Source organism: Spodoptera frugiperda, chromosome 6, assembly GCF_023101765.2.
Source record: "Spodoptera frugiperda isolate SF20-4 chromosome 6, AGI-APGP_CSIRO_Sfru_2.0, whole genome shotgun sequence".
Classification (NCBI taxonomy): domain Eukaryota; kingdom Metazoa; phylum Arthropoda; class Insecta; order Lepidoptera; family Noctuidae; genus Spodoptera; species Spodoptera frugiperda.
The window spans coordinates 6,494,104-6,511,984 of record NC_064217.1 but is presented as its reverse complement, the minus strand read 5'-3'; the positions used below and the strand labels follow the sequence as shown (position 1 = coordinate 6,511,984).

At 35.2% G+C, this 17,881-nt stretch overlaps 1 protein-coding gene and 1 non-coding gene across 2 annotated transcripts in view; one reads left to right on the top strand and one right to left on the bottom strand.

Annotated features, from left to right (window-relative positions):
* The window catches only part of LOC118267702 (uncharacterized), a 66,125-nt gene extending 48,277 nt beyond the window's left edge, over positions 1-17,848 (top strand). Inside the window, exons 2-6 of the mRNA XM_050694434.1 lie at positions 13,310-13,517; positions 14,283-14,508; positions 15,881-16,054; positions 16,292-16,526; positions 16,710-17,848. Coding sequence (XP_050550391.1) covers positions 13,347-13,517; positions 14,283-14,508; positions 15,881-16,054; positions 16,292-16,526; positions 16,710-16,932 — 1,029 coding nt within the window. The 5' untranslated portion in view covers positions 13,310-13,346 and the 3' untranslated portion in view covers positions 16,933-17,848. The remainder of the gene's footprint in view (positions 1-13,309; positions 13,518-14,282; positions 14,509-15,880; positions 16,055-16,291; positions 16,527-16,709) is intronic.
* On the bottom strand, positions 15,024-15,094 carry Trnag-ccc (transfer RNA glycine (anticodon CCC)). Its single transcript has one exon. It is a non-coding gene; the product is annotated as a tRNA-Gly (tRNA).
* Positions 17,849-17,881: the final 33 nt, after the last annotated feature.

Sequence of the window (17,881 nt, the reverse complement as noted above, 5' to 3'; positions counted from 1 at the left end):
AGCTAACTCTGTGATTCAATCACTTATATTAGTCCTTACCATGCCTTATTTTGTGATTTTGTTTTACTTTAAGATTTGTCTTTAAGTTTTACTTTAAAATTTGGAAAATTTTAACATTTTATTTTGTGATTCAAGAACTTCGCACCATGTACTATTTAATTTTTAGGCTCTTACTTTGTATTCTATATATTGCTGTATAATTCGACTTAGTTTATCTTTAATATCTATCAATTTCGCTGTAATTTAGATTCACTCAATAGTCCTACCTAATAATGTACTCAAGATGCCTCAACTCAAGTCCCCAAGATACAGGATTATCCTAGTTTGGGGGCTACCGATACACTTGATGACAACACCAAAATTAAACAAATTATTATGATATAGTATAAGACCATGATGATTGTGAAGTTCATTAATAAATTTATTCTTATTCTTATTCGTAAATATGTTCTCCATTGACTGAGTAACCGCAAGCAATCATTTTATTCACGATTTTGACTTCATTCTTCCGTTGTTATTAATTGGATTTTCTATTCATTTCGACATTTTCAGTGAAGCTTGGAATAGTGCCCAATATTTTGCAATAGGCTCGTTCATATTATAATGCAACAGTGTTCTTAATTTAATTTTGGAACAGAACAACGGATATTGTTGAAAGAATTCAATTTCTCGACTTCACATGTGACGACATCCTGTGTAAATAGATCAAAACATTGATCTGAAGTGTTTAATAGTATGGAGATAATGTTAACGATACGAAAGAGTATTTGATTTTAGGTCGTAAAGTTATAAGACAATTTTAGCAACAGCTAAACAGAAGAGAAGACTTGTTATTTGTTATGTAGATTTTCGTAGTGTAGATTCACTTCTTGAATTGGTTGGAAAAGAGAGGAATACACCCGAAACACCAGAGGCGTTATAAATGCGTTATCGGCCTTTTGGGCGTTTGGAATTCAAGGGTTGTTGGGGAGTCGGGGATTGGGAAGATTGGAAAGGATGGTAATTATTATGTTATCATCCGAAATCTCCGTATAAACCACCGTATCAAAAAGTATAGTATAGTAACTATACAGTACATATAATACACAAGTACCCACAATCCAACTCCTAATTTCATATATAGACGTACGATATGCATTTCGGTAAGGCTTTCTAATGAACCGTGTGTCATCATTTCCATTTAAAGAGTTTGGAGAAAGCAAAGCATTACGTCACATTACAAATATAATACAGGTGTTGAATGACTCGATCAAGTTCTTTATACATACCATACTCAAGTAGATATGCTTATGTTTATAGTGTTACGTAATAGGAAGCCTATGTTTTTTGAAAATACGACTATTGATTATATGAGAATTTTGATAATAATCCAAGTTTTCAATGAGTTTTTAAATAGGAGAATGGTTTATTTATTGGATTAGCGGGAAATGATCGGATGCTAGTAGAGTATTGTCGTTCGACGTGGGTGCCTGACTGTGACGTGTTCTCCTTACTTTGTTCAGCTTTTTGTCTTCTGGCTTATAATAATTATAGTGTATCATTGTGCTATATCTGTAATTGAAAATATATCACAATTGAATTCTGGTTATGAGCGTTTAAGCGTGTTACTTACTATACAAAATAATGTGACTGCTGCTTGTATAATTTTCATTTTGTCGTAATATGTATTACGTCAGAACAATGTTCTTTTGTTAATCAGTTATTCAATCAAAAGTAGATCTATACTTTTCAGTAATAAATGGCATCTTTGACTGTCTTTGTCTTTATTAGATCACGGAAGCTATAACAAAACTATGTTTAATAACACAAAAAAAAAATCTGTCACATATTCCTCAGTTTCCTTAATCAATCAAACTTTATGAACGACAGAGCATTAAATACATAACGTGAATTATTACTTCACATGATTAAAATAGTTAAAAACTAATATCAACCTTAATAATTGCTAAATTAAAGTCTATTTTTCAATCACTACTAATATACAACATGCGTATGGATGAACGCGACACGAACGTCCGATGCGACAGAAAAGTCGCGGGTCCTTCACTTTCGACTTTCACCGATGCGTTGCGACTTGCGACCACTCCTATTGACCTGAACTAATGGACAAACAATAGACAGGTACCATGAACCTTCTATGCTTTATTCAATCACGTTCTTTGTTCAAAGCATGTTATTATCACGCCTCACTTTCCCTGTAGGTGTAGCAGAAGGGTACTATAGATGGGCACTTATCGTTAGTAATGAAAGGGTCTAATGACATTGGCAAAATTATTCCTAAGGCCATACTTTCCGCAACGTGTCATTTGACGAATGCTTGCAACCTACACATGACATATGCTTGCATCTTGCTTAGAAATAATACTAACTGTTCACGAAGCGGCAATTGTAGGCCGCCTTTGATGTTTTGTACGTTGCATGCATTTGGCAAATAACGTGTTGTAGACTGTAGACCTTAGTTCCAAACTAGTAATAGGAATTTCTCATTCTAGGACCTCTCGCAATCAAAAAATCATGCATTGTTACTACAACAATTCCTAAGCCTCATAGTGAAAAGAATTTCATCTCGAATGCTCAGTTATTTATTAAGAAACCCGTTCTGTTTGGCTGCATAGGCTCGTTTCTACTAAAGTAGCAACAGCCACACATAGACCTATACAAAACCAGTATAAGCTGACCATTGAATGCGCAGAGAGGTCTTACGAAGTCAGACCATGATAAACTGGTTTTGTATACTACAAAGAGTTACGATTATTTCATGCTTATGTTACGTAAATTAGATAGTGATTTGTTTTGGATTACAAACTAGCTCCAATTAACATACATTAGTCTACTTTTAGTATGTATGGCGATGCTAGAATTATTTAATGAAGAATCTTCGATAGGTCTTCTTTATTGTAAAAGCAGGTAAACGAGCAGACCGACGGTCACCAGATGGTAAGCAATCGCCGCACAACAACGAAACATAACGCAAGCGTTGTTTCACGTCGGTTTTCTGTGAGGCCGTAGTATCACTCTTTATTTTGCACTAAGATTCTTTTACATGTCTTTTATAAGTTTCTTATATAATTTAGACTCTCCTTATATTATTTTTTCGAGCAGATAATACACCTAATATACAACTAAAAATTATATTATCATATTTTCTCTGTCACTTTGCGTATACTTTAACCCACAAAATAGCATTCATTCCATTAAGTACTTTACCTAAGCCCCTACGTATTAAACTAACCGTACATTAAATACGAAGGTGAAGAAATTTCAACATTAGCTATTTGTCCACTATATTCACTATTTACTTACAATAGAATATCCAAACACGTAGCTCAGTAAGATGTACATATATAATTAAAAAGTAATTTAATACAACAACCGACAGACAATGATGAGATGATACTAATCTCAACACATGCTTATGAAAACAATGGATATTTCAAATTGTTTGTAATTGTTATAAATTTTACGATATACATCAAGTTTTTTTTCTATTTTAGTGCAGTTTATTGCTGCAACTGAGGATGTAATCATATTTGGACCAAGGCCCGTACTTAGCATTAAAATCATAATTTCAAATTCATTAGTAGGTAGATATTTGTGAAAACGACGCCTTTGGAATTTTTTGTGAAGGTTTTCGTTTCGTTTTGACGTTAATATTTTGGTATAGCAACGTGTTTATACTTACATATTATTTAAAGAATTTATTTCGATATCTGATATTACGTCACTAATGGTGGTTTTTGGATACCTATTTATTTACATACGTAACAGCTATCACATCAGACATAATACGGAAGAAACCTTAACGCTCGAAGAAAGATCAGATGATCGGATCTGACCGAATCGTAATGAAGTAAACAGCCTTTCAAAACGCACCCTAAAAATAATTGGAAAAAGACTTATAAAACAACACAACCATATTATACATATTATTTTAACACGCAATAAGTAGCAATTCAAAAAGTAAAGTAACAACTACATATTCTACATTTCCATACTTTCGCGGTAATTTCACTTTTACTTAGCGTATTTACATTTAATTCATGTAATAATTGGCCAGGGTAGTGTTAGTAGCAATTATATTAAAGTTTACACACATTCACGGTCAGTAAGCGTATGTTTATTCACACATTAGGTAATTGAATAATTGCACACGTTGTTCATCTTGGAGTACGCTAAAATGGCGCTTGCGTTTTGGATGAAACAAGATGGCTGCCTTATGTATATTATGCCTTGATTGATTTTATTGTTGGATTATATTTATCTATAATATAAAAATAAGTCGGGTTTTCCTTCCTGACGGACTGTTATAGCGTCAGCGTCTCCAGAACGCAGGAACCGATTTCGACGGTTTTGCATTCGTTGAAAAGATCTCGTGCTAAATGAGGTTTATAGCAAAAAAATAATCAGGAAAAAGTTCAAGAGAAACGCAGGAAAATAGGGACTACCATTGATGGCGAAACGGACTTCGCCGGGTTTGCTAGTATGTTATAAAAATGATTTATTAGTGACTAATGAGACTCAATGCCTTCAATCTGAATAAATATTTACTGAATACTCATATACCATAAAATTGCCTATTTATTACCCATCAATCTACATATCTAATCATACTAAGTACATATTATTAAACGAACATTAATTACGTACTCAATACTTATTTAAAGGTCTACCTGGTTACGTGTGAAGCTTGTTCATATTAGAAACCATTTACAATACAGCCACAGTCCACAGGATTCCCTTAGTGAAGTCAACGACAAATTACAAGAATTCCCTCGACCATTGAACAAGGTTGCCACTATTATTACGAGTACCGTATCATTACCTGTCAATTACGCGTTCCTATTATACCTTGAAGCGAAACCATTACAACAATTTCACTGAACTTAAGTGGTATCAATTGAAAACACGGTGGAATTTACAAGAATCAATAATACGGAATTAGCTATTGGTCAGTGATTTTGAATTGAAGGGAGATATTAACTTTTTGAAGAGGAATTGTAGGTAATTTGACAATCCAATTTTAAGAAACAACATTTATGCAGAACTAAATAATTATGATAGAAATCAAATTGTATTGAAATGTTGTTGTACTTTCAATGTCCAATCACACACACAGCACAGATTTTGTATGTATATAACATTTATTCCTTCTGACTAAAGGAAAAGGTAAAGTTCTGCAACATTCATATCAACACAACACATTCATTCATCACTAAAACATCAGCCTCAACAAAAAACAGGACGAAATCATCCACACGTATTTACAAAACAAAAAAACTAGTAAAAATAAACAGAAAGCAGCATTTTAAGTCCCCGTTCGTTACTCAACGCGTTTATTTGGATGCGCTCGGTCTCTTTCAAACTTTTTGTGTGTTTTGTGGCCGAAAGTGAAACTAAACAATCGCACTGTCATGTCAGTTACGCATACAACTGAAAACGCATTACGTTACGTGTTAGTTAGGTAAGTTGTTGCTTGTCTAGTTATCACTTTTGGTTTGTGATGGCTGATAGGCAGGTAGTGTTCGGGTGTGGTTGCTAGGTGACAGTTCTATGTTGTAGTATCTAAAGTTTAAAGAATAAACTGCCGAAAGGAAACAATTGATGGCAAAAACATTAAAACACGTTAACTGCATCATCGTCATCATATCAGTTACAGAACGTCTTCTCCCCCATGAATTCCAGACTTAAAGAGTTTACAAATAAATAAACTCTTTGGTAGAATTTTGTTTTATTTTAAAAAGGGGCCGAAAATTCTCTGTTTTGTTTTCATTATAGTGTATTATACTAAGGACTTATTCCACTATATCTAGATAATTTTGAATTAAGAACGCAATTTGTATGCGTTAACTGTCATATAATTTTATCGGGCACATATAGGATGGTGGTGAAACAGGCGCTTTGTAACGACCATAATAAATCGCAAATAAACGATGCTAATTACCGCTAGTCACATCGAAAATGGAAAAATCTAATCCATCAATTATTTTAACCAAAAGACTGCATAAGGCACAAACTGTCTATAGAGATTTTAAGATATACTGTATATAAAGTACTCGTAGCTTTTATTACATATATGATTTATTTTACTATGTGCATAACTTATGACATATTAATAACATAGACACAGACAAATGACAGTTAGACAGCCGCTATATGAACAAGCTCATGAAAATAAATTTGCAAGCTAACGACCGTGTGTAAGAAATTAATAACACCGGCAATACAGTCCTAAGTCATTTAGATTTATGCTTTACACTCGCTCTAGTATATTCAATACTTATTAGTTTATTAGTAGGCCTATACAATTTCCGGATAGACCAGTTTTATCTACACACATGTTAGATTTGGAAACTAGCTGTTACGGACTTTTGGATTACTGATGCATAAAAGAAGCCTAAGTTATACCTTAGTACATCAGCTACCCGCCAATAAAAACTCCTTCAAAATCGGTCCTGCCATTTCAGATATATTAGTCAGAACAAACAGACAGACAAAAATTGTAAAATAGGCCGGAGGAAAATTGCTTTTTATTTTATATCCAGATTCACTCACAATGGGACAAGATACAACTCAAAAATTTTAAGCATTTAACAACTATGCACTTTAGACGAAACTTTCTTGTTTAGAAATGCCGTAAAAGTTTCCGTAGCACTCGCCGAGGCAATAGCAAAACTCCTCTATGTTGTAACTACTGATAAAATCGTCCAGATAATTTTATTCTAAGAAAGATTAAACACGTTACTTGCTTAGCAAAATATTTCTCAATTTGCATTACTATAGACTTTGCAATTAGCAATATTACTTTACTTAAAGCAATGTAAATTATCAAGTTTTTTTTAGTTTTGACACATAGGTATAAGTATATGCTTGCTTAATATCTAGATACAAATTATACACTGATAAATAAAATTGTATCTATACTAATATTATAAAGCTAAAGAGTTTGTTTGTTTGTTTTTTTGTTTGAACGCGCTAATCTCCGGAATCTTTGCGTGATCCGAATTGAATAATTCTTTTTGTGTTGGATAATTGCATTTATCGAGAAAGGCTATAGGCTATAAAACATCACGCTATGACCAATAAGAGCCGAGCAGAGCGGGTAAAACCGCGCGGAAGTAGCTAGTAACAAATAACATAACAATAAGTATCTATTACCAACAATAACAAGTATCTATTACCAAGGACTAAGAAAGGTCTGGAGGTAGCATAACAATCGATCGGTTGTGAAACCGCGACACTTGGATAATACTTCGTATCATACACTAATGTGTGGGCGAAGGAATCACGCAGACTGAATATTAATCGCTGTCAAGGGTGCTTGTACGGGTAACCAGGTGTGGTGCAAGTTAGAAGACAAATGATTGAAGAGGAATTACTACCTAGTTTATGTAGAAGAACGTAGTTTTTTGTGTCTTTACTAACAGTTGAGAATACTTGATGTTTTGTAGATATAGTAAAATAAACATAATATTAGAAAATAATAACTGCGACGATGGCGAAGATTCATAAATGGTATTTCTAGATAGATTTTATCACAGTACGCACGTAATAATTATCAGGAAAAAGTAAGCAACACGTAGAATTTTATTTAAAAACAACTGACTTTAATTATTATGTTTATCGGCTTACTCAAGTAAATTTTTGACGAGAAACTGGACTAGTTTCAAGCGATACTAGAGGCTTATAATTATGAGCAGCATTCCGCGACATATGACGCGGACTAACGCGCTGCTACTAATAATTACGTGTGTCTTAAGCCGAAAAACAATAATTAATTTAGTGTGTTTCACGAAAGTTATAATATAAACAACTGAACATATGAACGTCCGTCGGTATTTCCGAACCGGCACCGTTATTGCTTAATTCCATTGGCGGCGCTGATCGCTTACCATCAAGCAACCCATCTGCTCGTTTGCCCCCTATTCCATAATAATAAAATAATAAACTAACTTTCTTCTAAAAACCGCTACAGTTCACCAAATGTACCAGGGGCTCATTAAGTGTTAGGCAACGGTACCGAGTCTATAACGAAACGGTCCGCAACGGTTGGGCGGCGCACATTACATATCGCACGGACGTGTAATAACTAATTAGCTGCACTTACCTATCATTTGCATCTTATACCAACTGCTAACGATTATGTCGAGTCATTTCATTTAAATATAAATTGAATCTAAAGTAGGTAGGACCAGCAAACGTTTATAATTTGTGGACCTTCATAAAATGCTGAATTTATAAAGTAATGGAGTCACTAAAAGGCTCACCTATTACATGGGACTTACAACATAAATTGTGAAAAGTAGGTTTAAAGTAGGTACATTGTACAGTAGCATTACGGGCCATAATGTGCACCTCTGCTTACCCCTTCGGGGATAAAAGGCATGATGATGTAGTAGTAGTGGAGTCACTAAAATTAAATCAGGTACATTGTGTTAAAAGTTAAACTAATATAGGTTAAAAGGTATTAAAAATATTCCGTTTTCATTGAATTTACTCAAAACCGGAATAGTATGCACGCTCATAAAATACAACGGCATTTCATTTAATAAAGTTAATATTGCATTTAATAAAACAATTATGTCAGCTCAATTCCTGATTATAATTAGTTGATTGACAATTTGACACGCTCAAATTAAGATAATCTACACTCAATCTTTCAAGAGATCGTAATCATGTTTGAAATCTGTCTTTAAAACAATACACTCAATTTTATTGATAACACACTGTGTTTAATATAGGTAACAAAGGCTTATTGTACCATTCAATCTAATCGTCTTCGGAGATGAAGATATCGTCTATAGATTAATTGAAATTGATTGGGATTATACCGGAGATCACACGTGTGTTGTACCTATTAATTTAGCTATTCAATATGATTAAATCAATAAACTTTCTGCCTCGTACAGCAAAACTGTGAAAAGAGCGTATTCCTTTTGACATTCAATCTTTCCAGAAAAGGCCGGCAATGCACCTGTGACTTTTCTGATGTTGCGGGTGTCCATGGGCGGTCTATCGTTTGTCCTATTCCATAAAAATATTTATAAAAAGGAGTATTCTTTGGTCCTGCTCTGAAGTCTCCTGTAAATAATAATTCTAAAAATTCTAATACTAATTCAACATTACTTTTAACCAATAACATTATTGTGTTCATCCGAAAAACAAAGCACATTAAACAACCGTCCACTAAAGTTATTTAAGCCATTACCAACTTTGACACTGAAACAGTTCTCAGCTGTAAGCAATTTGTCATGGATCGTAAGATTTTACGGCTCGACACACGTAACCATTACAGTCATATAGAGATTCCAATAACCGTCTAAATCCAGCCTCCCATTTCTGAGAACAAGTATAAATGGTACTCGTATCTTATTGCAAAACGAATAGCAGGACACGGGATGAATATCTCGCGACAGACTCGCAGGATATGCTAATTTTAGCACAGCATCCATTCCGAGATCTCACTTGAACCGCTTTATAGTCAGGAGCGATGCAAACCGGCTATGTCGGTTTGTAAAATATCATCGTCATCTCAGCTGCTGTATATAAATGCAAGTCTTTGATCTGCCCGTTGATAGCTGTTTCTAGTCTTATCTTAGATTTTGCTGAGTGCAGATTGCGTGATGATTGGACATTTTTTCTTGACTTTGCTACCTTTATGACTGTGTGTGTCGCAATTTTATAACTGTGATAATAGTTTATGATAAGTGTTTGTGACTTTGACACTAAAATAATTTCTTTTGCATGATTTCACGTTTTATATTCATTTTAGTTGTTGGACCTAAAACACCTCCTTGAGAACTCCGACTTTGTACATTTTTATCTATAGAAGGTTATCCAAAAGGAACATCTTTTAAAGGGACTGATTTTATTACTACAAAAGCGAATGCCACAATGCCGCCTACTTAAAACAAAAGCAAAGATTTCAAAGAAACAAATAAAGATCGGGGTTTATTACATCTTAGAAGTGAACTAGTAAAGTGCACACGCATTAACTTTATTAGACGCGACAGATTTAGAATGATAATAAATTAGTTGGTATGTCTTTCAGCGGTTTATTACTATTTAGTTCTTTAATTAGACCATTTAAAGTACCAAAAAGTTCTAAATTCACAAATGTGTTGGTTTTAATTAGTAAAACAGACTCGTCTTTAAAAAGACGCTAATTCTTCACCTACGGCGTTTAACCTTGATCTTGTGAATAAAACAAAAAGAATATTCACAATGTGTGAAACTCCCACGTTTTTGTTCGTCTGTATGTTGGATCATGTCACGTAATGATATAGGTACAACATCTTCCACTCCTCATGTAACTATTAGTCTCATGCCATCCGATTTACGATGTTTTGTTTTGTATTTAAGTGCCGATTTTAACTTTTCTTCCTATTGTAAAGACATTATAAGACGTAAGTTTAAAGACCACAAAAACTCCTTTCTATTTTAGGAATAGTTTACGATAACCGCCTATGAAATACACTTTAAGTATACCCTTGTCTAGAGTAAAACAGAAGACTATAAATTCTTAGACCACAAAGCAGGGCAATCAATCGACATCGTTGAAAAACGACGTATAAATGGCAACCACTTAGCAACAAATGTTGGCACCTCAGTCACAAGTGCCAATGTTTTTACCGGTCAGCTTTCATGCGGAACCGACGCGACTGTCGATCGAATAGAAAAGGACTTTCTTCTAATAATAGGGGCCTATTACGAGAGAAACCGCTGTTCAACAGTAATGGCCGGTACATTGATATCGACTATTTCATTCCAATGAGCATCGATAAAAATTGTAACCACTGTCTTTGCAAACGTAATTAACATTTATTGCTTCGGTTAGATATTGTAAAGAAATAATGAGTTTATTTGGCTTTTAAATACATAGGCAATTTATAGTAACAACATAGTTAGATGTAGTTATAGTAAATTACTTAAATAAGGAAAGTCGAGAGAAACTTTATGTATGATTTTATAGACATTATTCGAGTGATTAAGAATTACCAGTTAGCCGCATCGACTGTTTATAATGAAACCGTAGATCAAATTCAGATACTAATGTCGCTTAATAGATAAAATCAAGAAAACATAGAAGATAAAGATATTCTTAGAACTCGAAACGGGATATTTACCATGTTTATTTAATTTTAATGAGTTTCCGATATTTCGGCACTGTAGCAAGCCCCATGATCACGGATAAACTTCACACGCATCACGAGTTCATCCGTGATCATGGCGCTTGCAAATATCCCGTTTCGAGTTCTAATGATATTGTTAGTGACCATATCAGTTTAAAAACTTACCTATATAAAGATATTCCTCAAGAAAACAACAATGAAAACATTAAACAGACACACACAAATTGAGATGCAAATGCAGCAGCTGTAAGTACAATAATAGGAGAATGTGCTTATTTGCTATTGTTCGAACGTAGAACATGGGTGCTATTATAGACGTAGAAACAATAATGGAAAAACATACACATGGTGCTAATGGTTTTGTTAAAAAATATTCATTTCCTTTGTAAGATGCGAGTCAAGGATTTCTTCCTACACATAAGCATCGACATCCGGCAATGGTAGTGCAGACGGCTGTGGTTAATAAATCAAAGTAAGAAGAGTAGCATACAATAGTTGTTTATTTGTTTAAGTAGGTACTAGGTAGTAGGTACATTGTATTGTACAAATTGCCGGGTTTAATAAGGCTCGAATGTTATGTTTCAATCTTCAGTTAATGTCACATGGTTTATTATCATTTAAGAAATACCAGTTGCATATTCAGGAAATGATGAATAAAATTGGGTATATGTAAAGAAAGATTAAATTAATTCTACAATTTTATAACCATACAATTTGGACTATTCATTTAAAACAGCCTTACAATAAATAACTGTTGTTTCAAATACCTTGAATTTTAGTATGTAGATATATGAAAACCTATAACGTGGTTAGGAATATAAACTGAAAATCAAATAGACAACAAGAACAATAAAACCACAGCACCAAATGATAGGAAATACATTGTCTATACAGCCAACAATAACAAATAAAGTGACCACAATAATAAAGGTGTTTATGAAACGTACCATCCACCACATTTCTCGATAGATGTAAACAAACTTACACTCAATCGACTATTTCATGCACATCTATTTCAAACAAATATTTGTCTTTTAGTGCTCTAACAAATAAGGATGGATAGTTTTGCTTAGATTTAAAAATACGTCTTAAGCTGCATATGTTCACAACTACGAAAACACTGAAAAGGATGTACCTAATGATTGCAAACAAACGTTTAAAAATTGACTGATATGTCCGCTTCTGATTAGAAGACTAAGGACAAAAAAAAACGTGACTCGTTTTGTACATTTATATTTCGTCCTAATCTACGCTAGATTAGGACGCAGGATGAGACATCCCGCTAGACTATTTAAATCTGTAGATGGAAATAACTTTCCTAAACCCGAAATACTTCGTATCATCACACTTTATTCTTCTTTTCAAGGACATTCATCTCAATGTCAGACATTTGCCTCTTATCTTTATTTACTTTCTTCGCCGTTATAATCTTTACGTCACAAAACAATAACTTGATGTAATCTTGTGATCTTGACACTGACATTGTTAACCGTTACACAGAATTCTTCACAAACATTAATTGAATCAAGTATACTCCCACCGTCGCACGCGGTTCTAACCAGGTCAAATAACTCCGATTCTTCATTGCGTGGCAATTTTACTACAAACGCACTTATTATGGAATCTTACGCTTCGCTTTAATCAATTATTCGTAACCCAGATTCCTTAATCTAATAAGTTGGTATGCAATTGATCAGTTACGCGAATTATGTAACGATTCGTGACCGATGATTGAGTTGTTTCGGAAATTGTTCTATCTTCAATTGCTGTAGCACCCAAGATTGGGTGTTGTTCATGCCTATCATTAAAAACCTACTTCTGAACCGTAAGAAACGCCATCAGTTTAACTTACTACGCCTACGGCTACAGAGGTGATGTAATTAAATATAACTAATTAAAGAACAATGAGATGACGCAACGAAAACTCAAATTCTGGAGATGATTTCAACATTCTGAGAACACTCATCGTAAGATCTTTGCGAATAGATAAAATTATATTTGAATAACTGAACTACGCAATAGGTACGAGTAATAAGCGTTGATGTGTTAGGGAGTCTATGAGAGACAAACAATAAGATAATCGTAGTTATAAATTATTATAGCAGGACTACCTGTCAGACAGATATTCGATAGTTAGAAAATTATCCACAATACTAATGAAAATCCATTCCTTGTTACAGATCGAGTAAGAAATAATGTTTGCACACTGAGCCAGAAATGGACGCGCTCACGTGGTTATCGCTCGGCTTACAATTCGCGGCGCTATGCTCCATTGTGGGGGCATTGCTGCTGTACCTGCTGAGGAAGGTCAGGGTGGCTGAAGTGCTGCCAGCCGACAGCGCTAAAACAGTGCTAGTGACATCTGTTGATACAGCACTGGGATTACAAGTAAGTTTACTGAAACAATACATTATTCAGAAAATGGAAAATTCAGCTCACAGCATGGCGTTTCTTTCATAACTGGACAGAGGAGGATGCAAATCCTGGTCCCACGTTTCAATAGCTGTGTGTTAGATCATTGGATAGGTAATTTTAAGCTGAATAAAAGTCACTATAGCGCCAAATTTCATATCTTAGTCCGTTCAGAGATATCCTTTATTAAACATGGTAGTTTTGGCAGTTTTATCAGTAGCCAAGTAAACAGTCAGATTAATATTAAACAACCGTAAAATATCCTACAAATAGTTTTGATAATGAAATACCACCAAAATCGGACCTCGATAAATACCTTCCCTCGTGTTCGTATTAAATTTGTTATCGCCGTAAAATGTTATTACTTAGGGACCATGTAGCCAACACGGTCAACACCCACTTGGTCTGAAACCTGATTCAATAACTCTAGGCTAAGTCTTAGCTTCAAGAACATTGGAACTGTAGGTCAATTTTAACCAGCTGATCTATAAATAAATCTCATGATGTAGACGAAATACTGTCACTGAACACAAACACAAAACTAATCTTTGTTCGATTTTATTAGCATCAAACAGCAGCAACTATCTAGATACTCCCAATCTAATTTAATTAATTTCCAACCTTATTCCTTAGCTATAAAGTATTTTCTTCCACAGATCACAACATACCTAAGCAGTCGAGCAGTTACCCCCAATTAATTTCCAACCTTATTCCTTAACTATAAAGTATTTTCTTCCACAGATCGCAACATACCTAAGCAGTCGAGGTTGGCGAGTGATCGCCGGCTGCAGGACAGGTGGACTTGGAGCCCGCCTGGCCGAATCCTGGCTGCAAGCCCATATTGCTACCACGCCCGATGACCAGCCGAAGCCAAGGCTCGTCACCCTCGAGCTGGATGTAGCTAGAGAAGATCTATTGGAGGAAGCCGCGAGAGCTACTGCCCAGCATTTACCCGCCGGAGAACATGGTATGTATCGTCTTGTCTTTTATTTTTCAAAGGGATGACGTAGGCACCCGTTAATATCTATTAAAATTACAACACCCACTTTACCCCTATTATGTGACAAGTCACAGTCAGCCAACCTCCTTCTTAAACTAACCCAATGGCCCAAATTCAGGCACCATGCTTTATGCATCATGATTTTCGATTCAGGCACCATGCATCATACATTTTCGAAAATAACATTAATCCGAGAATTGAACCCAATATGTTACCAATTGGGAGAATAGGAACTTTGTACTTAAAATGGTAATACAATTACCGACAAAATAAAGTTTAATTATATTTGAGCTAAGGTCAAATTGATAAAATACGGTCTACCCACCTATTTAGATAAAACAAACTTCATTACATTTCATTGTCATAAACATTTAACGTTGTAGCGTTGTCTATACTAAGATTGATTTTCTGAAAATCATTAGAAAATACAAAAAAAGACGAGGGCATACCATTTTCAGAAGAAACAAGTGCAAAACGATAAGTGCACTGCCCGGGAATCGAACCCGGGTCGCAAGAATGGGAATCTTGCATGATACCACTACACCAGCAGTGCTTATTTGTAGGTGACGAAATAATGCTTCAAGATTTATTAAGATCCTTGAGAATCCTTTGAAATTTTATGTACTTTTATCATATACAGAAAATATAAAAATAAAATACTGATAAAACTTAATTACGCACAAATATATGTTTTCATTTTAAGGATCAATAGAACGCCATCTATCGGACTTTATAATACCTACTCACGTTTCCAGCTCTCAGGCAATGTAATGCGATATTCAACTCACACAAAGTGATGACGTCAATTGCGCATCTTAACATAGGTGGCGCTATTTGCAAATTTATTTTTTATATTTTAACATTGTGCTGGTAAATAAAATAAGTCTTTGGACGACTACTTGTATATGTACCCACATTCGCAACACTGAATAGTAAGTTCTAAAATATGTCGATAGGTTTTTAGATTAAATACCAAACCATTCAGTAACAAAATAACAAACTATTGCCAAACACCCCTTTAATTTCCCAAACGGATACGCAGAGGGTGCATATAGGTGCGGTGCGATAATATTACACCCACTTTTCGTCAGTTATGTTACGAGTTACCTAAATCCCATATAACGTGTGATGAACCTTTTGCTTTTAAATCAGAGAACCCTTGCGGGGCATTTGATCTTGCGACCTCTCGACCAAACAGTAAGTCGGAAGTCAAAGTCAAAGCATTTATTTAAATTAATCCTAAATTAGGCACTTTTGAAACATCAAATTGAATTGTCCGTCAGTCTGTCTGTCAGTGAAGCTAGGAACTTTTGTAAACCACCCTATTCTCTTTTTCCAGGCATCTGGGCGGTAATCAACACTGCAGGCAGTAGTGGTCGCGGCGGGGCTACATGTTGGGAGGCGGCGCTGCGGGGCAACGTGCTGGGAGCTCTCCGCGTCGCAAGGACATTCTCTCCCTTGCTGGCTGCGGCTGCGGCTGACCATCCGCATGCTGGCAGGCTGTTTTATATTGGTAAGTTGAACGTATGATCGCCAGTTTTAAGAAAAATAAAATTAGAGAAGATATGTACCTACAGCCGACGATTTCCACAATATGTAATATTGATAAAATATATTTTTTTCACGTTACAAACATCTTTCAAAACATTTCTTTCTTATAGTGGATGCAACAAAGATTTATCTAGTCTCTCATGCACTTATCTATAAAAGAATTCACTAAAATAATATTAATATTATTTTTTCATTACAGGATTGACATCAGACACAGCTTGCGACAGCCTATCTCGTCTCGAAGCAGGAGATACGGGTGAGAACAGTGCCGGTGCAGCGGCCGCGCGCTGGGGCGTGTGGGGCGCTGCGCGGGCGCTCCGTGCCGGCCTGCGTGCGCGCAGGCTACACGTTGTACTGCTGCACGCACCAGATCTAGCCACGCAGGAGATCTACTCGCCACCCTCACTGTTACAACCACCTAGCCAGCCCGCAAGGTACGTTGATTGTTGTCGTTTTATTCGTATGCTTTTAAGGTTTTTATGGTATCTAGATACCATTTATCTTTCTTAGAATTCAATAAACACTCGTGTTGATACTAACATTAGATTAAAAATGTTAGTTAGTGACTATGTCAGTTTAAAATTTATACTCATGGTCATGTCGTTACTCTTTTCCAGCCGTCCCGACACCCCAAGCTCCGAAGTAAGCGCTGGCACCGCCAGCTGTGCAGTCACTATGCCGGGAGAAGCGGCTGAATACAGCGCCAAGATCCTACCCACCAGTGCTCTAAAGATTCTAGAAGACGCTCTTACCGTACCTTCACCAAGAGACGCCTACTATCTGAAGGTGAAACAAGACTCCTGGTTCACTAGGATGCCCTCGCTGAGAGCCGCACACTGAAGGGAAACAACTCCCCAATTTTTTCACTGCCAAACAGATCGCATGTCACAATCAAGTTATATTCCAATAATGTCCGCACAGAATGTATGAACGTCTGCTTAACTCGAGAGAATGAGTTTGATAATCAAAATATTTTATACGTAAAGTATTAATTTTTAATAACATAACGTTAAGCTTACGTCGTTTTGTTACGGATTTAATCAATTGTTATTGATGTTTGAGTGAATATTCCTTGTCTGATTTTTACACACGATCACCAATATTGAGGTGAAGGGTCCAAAACTTTGTCACATCGAAAAACTAACTTCTAATCATTTTATTGTTATTTGTATGCTTTAATCGAGTCAGTTTTAATTTTATGTTTTATTAAGTTTGCCATTCGGGCTGATTTTGCAATTTATACTCATTTATCCGTACCTAAGTATACTATGTAATCATACTTTGTAAGTTTGAGCGACCCGTTGTTCCCAATGATATCGAAGACTCGGGAGGACGGAGGTGCAGCGCTTCGCAGTGCTATTATATAGAACGATGTTTCTAAGAGCAATATTCCATGTTGTAGTAACTGGAATAGTGCCTTTTCTTCAACGGTGACTGAAAATCTTTGCTTAGCGGCGCATTCTTATATTATAAAGATTGTTTTATTTGTGGGAATTGTACATAAGTATTTTCAAGCTCACATGGTGCCAAGAAACTTAGCGTTTCAATATTATGAAAACTGTATATTAAACACTATAGCGTCTTAGATCCAGTGGAGCCATTTTAACAAGGTTTCATAATATATTTCTATAGTGTTTGTACGATTTTCTGTGTTGTTTGTTTTTATATCGTCACTTATTGTGTGTTAAAACGATATGAATCATAATCATGTAAATAATGTTTGTGTTGTATAATAAACATTTTGTCTATAAACAAGGTTTTTATTTTTAATTTAAACTACATCGCAATC